The sequence below is a fragment of the Elephas maximus genome, chromosome 21 (assembly GCF_024166365.1).
Source record: "Elephas maximus indicus isolate mEleMax1 chromosome 21, mEleMax1 primary haplotype, whole genome shotgun sequence".
Classification (NCBI taxonomy): Eukaryota; Metazoa; Chordata; class Mammalia; order Proboscidea; family Elephantidae; genus Elephas; species Elephas maximus.
Genome location: NC_064839.1, coordinates 82,522,500 through 82,532,616, shown reverse-complemented (window position 1 = coordinate 82,532,616; position 10,117 = coordinate 82,522,500). Strand labels below are relative to the sequence as shown.

Genomic DNA, 10,117 nt, shown 5'->3' with positions numbered 1-10,117 from the left:
GCAAAGGTGAGTGGAAGTGAGATTAAGGGAAGATACTGGCCTGTTTCCAAGGTGGGTAAGGCAATATTAACATGAAATACAAAATAATTGAAGTTACCAATAATTGAGACCAGGAATGAGTGAAAACATTAGTAGACAAGAAACCATAAAAACAAATAAAAAAACCTTGGTTTTATGTAAAGAGTAATAAAATAAAGTGACTCAACCAAAAACCAAAGCCATTGCCATCAAGTGGATTCCAACTCATAGCGACTGTATAGGACAGAGCAGAACTACCCTATACAGTTTCCAAGGAGTGGTTGGTGGATTTGAACTGCTGACCTTTTGGTTAGCAGCCCGAGCTCTTAATCACTCTGCCCCCAGGGCTGCAAAATACCCCAAGATAAAAATAATAATCCATGAAACCCAACACCAAAGCAAGGAAAACAAGGAAGAAGGAAGGAAGGTGACCTCAGAGGAATTTGAGGGCTGCTTATATAACTCATCTAAATGGTCACCCAGACACGCTCACGGTGGCTCAAAGTGTAGTATGTTCATTTCGTCCGAGGCACAGAGACTGGCCCCAAAGTCCTAGATAGGACCTGAGAAGGAAAAAAGTTGCCATTCATTCAATAATTCAGTTTCACCCTTTGGATTCCAAATAAACTTCCTTAGCCTCACTTACCTACCATACTGAGTCTCCCTCTCACTCTTAACATCATATTTCCAAATACAATTCTTTTCATAAGATTCACTCAAATAAACCTACCCAGCCTATCTTGAGTGCAGGTGCCTTGATTTTTCTTGAAACTCCTCTATGGTGCAACGTGTTCCATGATGATTTGTTTTACAGGAAAGGCCTGGAGCCACTGAGCCCAAATAAAGGAGAATCATTAAATCCAAGTATTCCCACAGCAGCCATAAGATCTTACAGTTAAATAAATTATTATTAAAGTCAGGTGAATTGTTTCTTTTTAAGTGGCTGTCAATTCCACAGCTGCCAGTGGGGTAGGAAATAATCACTGGGTACTGTTTGGGATTTTTTTCTTTATGGAGGGGAAAAAACCCACCACTCTAAAACACTTCAAAACAAGTTCAAAGCATACCATTTCCTTTGGAAAGAAAAGATTTTATGAACTGTGAGCATTCCCTCAAAGGAGTCTGAATTCTGCTCTCCATCTTCGCGTTAAGTCACCGCATTTTCTCCACTGGATTGTTCTGAAAGAACATACAACTCCCTTTCCTTGAGCCCAGCAGCTTTCGGTCCTAGAGTAGAAATCAAAATACCACCTTTCATGCCTGAAAATTAAGTGTCTGTATTAAGACAATTTATAGACAAACTTATACAAACAAAATAAGACTTGTCCTTCAGAGTGGTCACCTTGGTGTCCCACACTTACCCAAACGTTACTGTCACTATTCAAAATAGTTTTGGGAACTCTGCTTTGGGTATGGCCATTACAAGAAAATCAGGCTCTACTTTAGAACAGTATAATGTTTTTGACTAAAAATACCATTTTTAATCACTCACTCGACAATTAAAAAAAAAAAAAAAAGATTTTCTACCATCAAAGATAATCAAAAGAATGTGCAATAGATTCTGAAAGCAATGAAACAGGGAGGCCTTCCACGCCTGTCTTGGGCAAGTGCACCTGGAATATGTGGATAACCTGCTAGTGTTTACTGGGAAAAGGACGCATTCATTCTGGGGCAGAAGTTGTGATATGAGTGTTAAAGGAAAACAAAACAAAACAAACAACAACAAAGAAAACAAAAACCAAATACATTACATTTCATGTGGGAACCTTAATAATATGCATCTCAAAACCTCAAGCTGCTTTAAATTCAATTAGCTATCTGAATGTTACTTTTCAACATTCTAGAAAAACAGAATTTTGATAAGAGATTTTTTTAACTAAAAAGCTGTCATAATAAAGATTTTGCAACAAAAATTTGTTGGTAAAATTATATACAGAGAGAAATAAATTGATCTCATCTAAAATGTTTTCTCTCAAGTTTTAAAAAAAATCCACTTAGACATATAACCAAATGTTATTTAATATCTTAAAAAGTAACACAATCCAAAATGGATATTTCACAGAACACTACATAAACAACATGAACACAATATTATCATATGGAGGGACTTTCAAATATAGACTTACAAAAATCCCTGTCCTTTTTCTTTTTAAGTTATTATACTAAGCACGACAAGTGATCATCATTTACAATATGGTACACCGACACGATAAAAACCATGTTACAAATGTGCTGTTATAAATCAGTAACATCAGGGAAGACATTTCATGAACTGTAATTATTTCATATGAAATACTATACAATATAAACAGAACATCCATCTTGGATGACCTTTACAGCAACCAGAGACCAAGTAATTTTTTTTTTCAGTGCAAACACATTTTATTCAAGGCAGTCTTGGCTGCAAAGCTCCTTTCTAACATACAGTAAATCCCACTTGCACTTCTTAATTCATTTACCCGAATGCAATAGTCACATTCAGTCACTCAGAGAAAAGACACCTGCAGAACGACCACCCCTTGAAACTTAACGTTTAAATTTAATTCTGCTCTAGAAAGTCGTATCTATGTCCACTACTCTACGGACCCACATTTGTAGCTGTCAATACTTACATGGAGGTGACCCTAGGGCGGCTCTACTCCTAAGCCAGCGTGTGTGCACAATACTGCACAGTGTTCTGCCCTTCCAATGTGGAAACCGTGGTGGTGTGTCAGCATCCAGGCAGGGGGAGAGGAAGGAGGCAGGGAGCTCGGAGCTCAGAGGAAAGAAAGGTGAGGAGCTGCTGAGTGTGGACCTCGTGATCAACTTCCTATAGCTGCAGAAGATTTATATGGGAGATCTCAGATCTCAGATTTGGTACCTCTTTTTGGTGCAGCAAGGGAGCAGGGGTGCCAAGGTCAGCCTTTGGACAGGGAGGTTGGCAGCTGTACATGGACTGGCCAAGCTTCGAGCCTTACATTTGCTTCCAGAATCATTGCTACCTCTCTGGGGAAAGACCCCCTTCCCTCTGTTGGCATGGTGTTCACATTTGAAGCCAACGTTAGCAATTAAAGCCCTATAACTGATAGTATACAATCATAAGGAGGTTTAGTCTCTTTGGAGCCTTCTAGAATTCTGAATCTTGCAAACCATCAACCGTGAGTCACAGAACAACTGTAAAAACACGGAGTCTATGTTAGAGCGCAATTGGGGGAGACCTTCTCTCTGGGGTGCTGCTGCTAACACACAAAGTCAACAGGGCGCATACCAACATCTGTGTCAAATGCCCCAAGAAATTCAATAATGGATTTTTTTCGTATATATAAGTCTTTTAAATAAAAATCCATAGGAAAATGTTGAATGCATTCTTAATCTAATAATACCTCTGGGAGAGGGATGGAGTGACAGCTGATTCTTTTACTTGGCAAAGACAGGACCAACAGTAATCTCTTTCCTGCCTGTATTTTCCTAATCCAAAGCAAGACAATGTTTTTGACGGCTGTGGTGTTCATTTTTAGTGTGTTCTAGTTTCCCCAAGCCCAAAGCACGTACAGAGAGTGCTGGTTGCCCTTGCCAGTGGGCAGGACTGTGCTGGGGGGGCAAAAGGGGAGAGGGAACACTCCTGCTTGGGTCCTCTGTGGTGTGACACAGTTAGCTGGCCATGTGGCTGGCCTGTGGTAACAGAGGTTGGCAAGGAACTTAGATCTCCATAATTTGAGAAAACACTTCGACTAGATCATCTCCCTCAGAAATCCTCCAAAACCAACCACCAGAAAACTCAAACCCATGCTGTCAATTCCAACTCATAGCAACCCTACAGGACAGGGTAGAACTGCCCCATAGGGTTTCCAAGGAGCGGCCGGTGGATTCAAACTGCGACCTTTTGGTTAGCAGCTGAGCTCTAAACCACTGTGCCACCAGGGCTCCATAGAAGGGTGCAATATATTATACTTTCTGTTGTGCCAAAGAGCACTGTGAAGAGTACTTGATAAAGTTTTTAATTAAAATTTGTTTCAGCACCTTCCACTGCCAGTAGCAGTCATGTTTTAGCACAAGAATTACAGAAGCACAATATGAACCTGAAAACAAGGGTGCTGGTCTAGTTCTACCTCTGACTGCAATGGCATTTGGGTGGGTGTGTTCATCTCCCCCCGATCAGCTGGTACCTGTAAGGTGTGCTGAGGCGTGAAATTCCAAACACCCTGAAAGTTTTGAATGAAGATGGACAAAGTGTAAGGTTGTATTTGTTTTCTTTGACTTTATTAGCACACATCAGAAAAATAGCATTGTATTTAGTGATTTGTCATGATGGTCTATCAAACAGATAGAAAATAGATCATTGATAGCTGCCACTGTGTTTCTAGGTAACGGTAAGTCAGTCCTTCTGATTATTCAAGTACGGGTATTACAAACGTGATCTGCTTTGTTCATTATTTGTGAATCTGAATGCTTTGGAAGCGCTTTGAGATCCCAAAATGAGCTGTGCAAAGTCATTCCTGGTTGTTGTTGGTTTTTAATCAAACTCCAAATACTGATCATGTTAAAAATGGTGAGACTTTTCAAAAAATGGTCACTATTTTACTGAGTGATATGCCTATAATTTAAAAACCTTATTTTCAAGTACACTTTGTGGTGATAAGTGGTTTACCCAGGTAGAATTTTGCAGAGCTGTGCCAACCTTACCAAGGAACACTTCTGTTTTCATTGAACAGGTTTCTTCTCCCCGTGGCGACTACAATATAATTTACATTTTAGAAATGCTGGCTGGGATGTGAAAAAAGATATTTGGGAACAGCCGGTGTTCAGATCATTGTTACTGCAGATTAACTTTCGGTTTAGGCTTCCTGAGCTTGAGTCTCACATCATCAGAGAAGCAGGTACTTCCATCCAGGCAGTCCCCTCTCAGCACGTCTCCTTGTTTTCTCTGTTTGATGCCACCCTCCCCCATCATATGCTCATTAAGGTCCCCTGAGATGTGCAAAATATATAAAATGGAATACAAGGTATTTAACAGAGGTCGTGGAAAACACGGCATAGCTCTTTTAATTAAAATGAAGTTTGGGCTCAATATGGTAGCATGCAAGTGAAGGCAGAGAGGTCCAAAGTGCTTCAAAGTTGGCAATCCAAATTTCTTGTGTGTCTCCTGTTACTGAAAAACTAGAAATTGAATCAGATTTTTATAGGAGTAAATAGCTTGCTGAGTTACGTTTACCAATTTACTCTCCCAGAGAGAACTTTTGGCAGGGATGGGGGGGAAAAAGACAAGAATTTCAGACTTCCTTTCATTCACAGAATCAAGGGCGCTTTTATCAGGAAGGGAGGAGAGACAGGATTACATCTGAAGCCAAATGATGCTGTGAAGGCAAACCACAGCGAGGAAAGTCACGAGACCACACTGCAATCCAACACACACAGAACACCATGGCCTAATGTTTAAGCAAGTTTTAAACTTTGCTTTTCTTAACAATACACTTTAACGCACTGCTGCCATTTCATTAAATTTATGGAGGTAGTTATATGTAAAAATAAAAATTACCATAAAGTAATATGCTGTATCATAATAATACATAGGTGTGCAAAATGCCGACAGATGTGTTGACCCTTTAAAGTTGAACACTATGCAGAGATTCAACCCAACTCAGATTTGTAAACCTTTCCGTTGGTAAACTCTAAGCGGAGACTAGATGAGCAGCTGAATTCACACGTGGGAGGAGGATGTCGGAGCAGCGCTCTGGAAGAGGGCCTGAGGCAGACCAGCGTGGATTGCATTTAGAATGCGCTTCCCGCCACCACTCCTTCCCCATTCAAAAGTCCCCATTAGACTCAGACCAGAATGTTTTTACATGAAACGTCTGCTTACACTGTATCATCTTTAAAATCCATCATGTCCAGGACAAAGGCTGCTGGTCTAAGGGAGATTAAAAAAAAAAATTCAGGTACTCTACCGCATCAGGCAAATAGTATACATATTTAATTTGAATAATGTCTTCTGTAAACCTGTTTCTTCTGAAATATTGGTAAATTTATATTTTAAAGCTTCTCTTAAGGGAAATGCTTTCCTGTTCATACAGCTTTTTATTATCATGGCTACTTTCAGAGGATCAACTAGAGGCTGATGGATTGTTTCAATGGTTATATTGTTTATGAACTGATAGTATGATAAAAACTTGAGAGTAGGTTTTTGGGAAAATGAATTTGGACTGAAAAATTTAGTAACCGTATGGTATACAGCTCCCCAAAGAAAGAGATTCTGGAGTTTATTGGATCATCATCGTTCCTTCTGGATGGATTTAAGCCACGAGACAGACAATGCATTTCTGAGCAATCAAGGCATGCCTTGGAGGAAATAAGACATGAGATTGAAACCCAACTGATTTAGCATTTAAATGGTGTGGGAGCTTACTCAGAAAAGGGCTTAAGTTTCCTTCAAGCACACAAGTGCAAGAAAAGCAAAACAAACAGAAATATGCTAAAATTGAGGAGTCCAATTTGAAGGACAACTTCCAAATATCTGAAAAAGCACGAGGGAGCATCCGAACGTTTCGAGAAGTCCCTCTATTTTTTAAATCCAAAAATTATATCCAACTACATATATGACTGCATTCTTCAACAGATTTCTAGTGATTAAACCTAATAACGAAGCGGAAGTGTTTCACAAATTCTATGCCAATTACTGAAATTTGGGTTGAAAATATTTTATATTTATTTTTGGATATATATTTTATGGTTTATGGCTCCAAATATCACATGACTCTAAACTAAGTAAAACTTTACGTCAGTCCATTCACTTGTGTCATATCTAACCCTTCTGCAAAAACTTTTACATTCCCTACAGATTTATTCCATTGCGCTCGCAAAATAAAACATAACCCACCCACTGCCGTAGAGTTGATTTTTTTTTTTTTAATAAAACATAGGAACTTGGAAATATCTTCTTTCCTATAAGGTGTAAAACTGATTATTTGTAACCCCTTTTCTGCTGAGAGTCGTCTCTGTATTCAACATGACGTTGTAAACCAAAGCAAAATGTTAACCAACCACCTTGAAATAAGCTGGGCTAACAAAGGTACTTCCACCTAGAAATGCCTCTTGAACTTGGTACAAAATATCTGCAAACATTACTCTGGCACAGTTCATGTATGCGTAATTGTCACTCTGGTAAATTTTAGGGGAGTACAAATTATGACTGTTCCACACTTGCAGAATGGGCGCGTTCTGTTGTGAATTACATGGGCACATGGATATTTCTAATCAAAAAGTATTTTCAACTTTTCTCTGTAGATATCTTCCCAGGAATAAAAGGCCTGAAGTGCAACTCTCCCTAAATTTGCTCTTTCCTATAACCGCTAAAAATGATCTCCCACAGCCTAATTTAGGCACTCTATTTAAAACTACATAAAATAGATTTACATCCTTCCATTAGAAAGAATAACATCCTCAGGCCATACTCTTCGTTTGTATCACAAAGAACATTTTGCTTTTAAACAAACTAATTACTGTATCTATGATAGCAAGTTAGGATCATCGTAAGTGTCACAAGGAGGAAATTATCTTCCTTAAATATTGATGAATACCTTTTAAAAGTCCACATTACCTCTCCCATCCCTTGTACTGCGACCCAGCCCGGTTGGGAACTCCCTTCCTTTATCCACTTCAGATTCAAAGGCCTTTATTCCTGTCTGTGACTATGGAAGGTAAAAATCAGACAAGCATCTGATACACTTGAAAACAAACCCCAAGAATAAACACGCCCAGTATTTCTATCACGACCCCTTCTGACACGCTTCTGTGGGCTCCTGCAAACCAGTGTCACGAAACTCACAGTGAAAATGACTGCTGCATCAACGACTCACACACAAAGGGCAGGTCCCTTCTGGGCAGTTTGGCATCGGTTTCCTTCCAGGTGGACACTTGCATTTTACGTTTTATGGCGGCTTAGTTTTTTGTTTGTTTTTGAAAGTGTCAAGGATCAGTTCTGTGGCACCATTTAACCACAGACTGGGAGCAACACATATCTGTGACATTTTAAAATGGAGCTGGTAACTGCGTGACATTGAAATGCTTGGTACACTTACAGTGTCTAGACTTCCTGTGTGTGCTCGGTTACCATTAGTGACACCGAGTGTACAGATCACCCTACTGCTATCTGCTGCTACAGAGCCATAAATGTGAAAAGCAATACTCTGAAATATTTTTGTTGGATTTTTTTTTTTTTTTGCTCTAGCCTACTTAGCAGCACAGTTTAAGTAAACACAAAAACTGTGGTTGAGATGCTTGTCTTTCCAAAGATGTAAACATCAGTCCCAGTGACGTAAACTTGGCTGTATCGAACGAGACAGAAGGTCTGAGGCAGAAGGACTATCACACACTAGTAACAGAAGCTTGCAAGCAGTTGGAAGGTTTCTGTAATTTCTCAGCTTCATTTGTTGGGGGGTCCGTACTTGCTCGGAAGTTGAAGGCTGGGCCAGCTCCACCATGGGCCGGACTCAAAGCAGGATTCTGCCGTCGGTTACTTTCAACAATGCTGGAAGTGTTGGAAGCCAGGCTCTCTCGAGTACTAAAAGAGTAAAAAGGGTTTGTTTTGTTTTTAACATAAATAGTTATATACGGAGCACAAAGGACGAGCCAATGATGTAGCTAACGGATTTCCTCTGTTGGTTCATAACATCCTATCAGTATACCATCTCGACCTGATTATTCACATACATTCCTCCAACACGGGCTCCAGAAGCTCTCACAGACACCAACACCTTACCCTCAGTGAAGAAAGAGTTTATGGACGGCTAAACGCACTTTGCAACGTTCCCCCCTCTCTTCACATTCATGGAAACTACTACAAAATTTTATGTGATAGATAGCTAATATATTAGTTTTAAAAACAGATACTCAGAAATGTATATATGTAATGGCTTCATTTCAGCCTGGAAATTCATTGGCAAAGCTGTTCCTGAATAAGCTCAATAATCTTATTCCAATTATTCTGTTTTCATCCTTGATTAGCAGATTTTGACTCTGGCGGTCTTCAAGAATGCCCCTAGCTAATTTGCAGCACTCATGGAAATAACATTCTTTTGAAACACTTCATCCTCTGTTTTGAATTATAATACTTTAGTTAAAGTATATAGCAGATAAAGAACTTTAGCTTTTCTCCATTCATTTCCCCTGTTGGTAGAAAATAGTTTCCTTAAAGGATTCTTATGGACTAGAGGTGATTAGAAAGCTTTATTATCTCAATTTCTCTAAGCTAGAAATATCTGATTTTATTGTTCCAAGAGATTTAAAACATTTAACATTTCAAATGTACAGGACAATAGCAGAAATAAGATTACTTGGGCTGATTGAGGGAAACTGAATGAATTTCATGTTCAAGGTCCCCAAAATGGTAATAACTCATTTATTAGCTTACACAGAGATTGAAGAAGCCACACCCATGCTCAAAACATCCAGGGTTTATAAAGTATTCTATGAGAGTCAGTCCCCATAACCAATTTAAACCTGCTAAAGCCGGTCAATAGGTCAAAGGCAACCTTGCTTCCTCTCCTCCCATCCTAAGGTGAAACCTTGGGCAGCCCTTCCTAAGAGGGCATTTCACTCTGACTAAAGACAAGTGATCATTTCTTGAAGGCAGAGGGTACCTCCAGAAGTAGGGCCCCTTTCCATCTGTAGAGACAGTCAATGCTCCCCTCTGTTTATGCGCACGCTACATATAGCATACCTAAAGAATCTCCAGAACGTCATCTCAAGAATGATGAAAACCGCTAGACTTTACTACTTACCTGCCTTACCACCTTCCCCAGGAAAACCCATCAGTGGCCTGCCAGGGCTACACGTGAGCATGAGGTGAGTGGACAGAGGAGGAAGGGCAATGCGATTTCATGACGCACGCCTTCAGTTTCACTGGTAATCATGGTCTCACAGTACTTGACTTTCTCATCTCTAAAATGGGATAATTATGATTATTTACCTGCTCACAGAGTGACTGTAAAGAATAAACAAGCACAGATGGAGAATCTGTATTGCCTAGAGAACTGCAATTGTTTCCTCTATGTATCTGGTACACAGGGAATTGAGTGGCCACTGTAAGTTGGCTTCACATCTTTTCCATGAGAAAATGCATTTT

At 39.6% G+C, this 10,117-nt stretch overlaps 1 protein-coding gene across 7 annotated transcripts in view; it reads right to left on the bottom strand.

Annotated features, from left to right (window-relative positions):
• Positions 1 to 2,157: 2,157 nt before the first annotated feature.
• STOX2 (storkhead box 2) overlaps positions 2,158 to 10,117 on the bottom strand; it is an 82,516-nt gene continuing 74,556 nt past the window's right edge. For 5 of the 7 annotated variants that reach the window (XM_049864314.1, XM_049864313.1, XM_049864315.1 and 2 more), the window contains one exon: positions 2,158 to 8,554. In XM_049864314.1, coding sequence (XP_049720271.1) covers positions 8,359 to 8,554 — 196 coding nt within the window. In that variant the 3' untranslated portion in view covers positions 2,158 to 8,358. Of the gene's footprint in view, positions 9,934 to 10,117 lie in introns of all 7 variants that reach the window. The other 2 variants (XM_049864317.1, XM_049864316.1) reach the window with 2 other exon arrangements.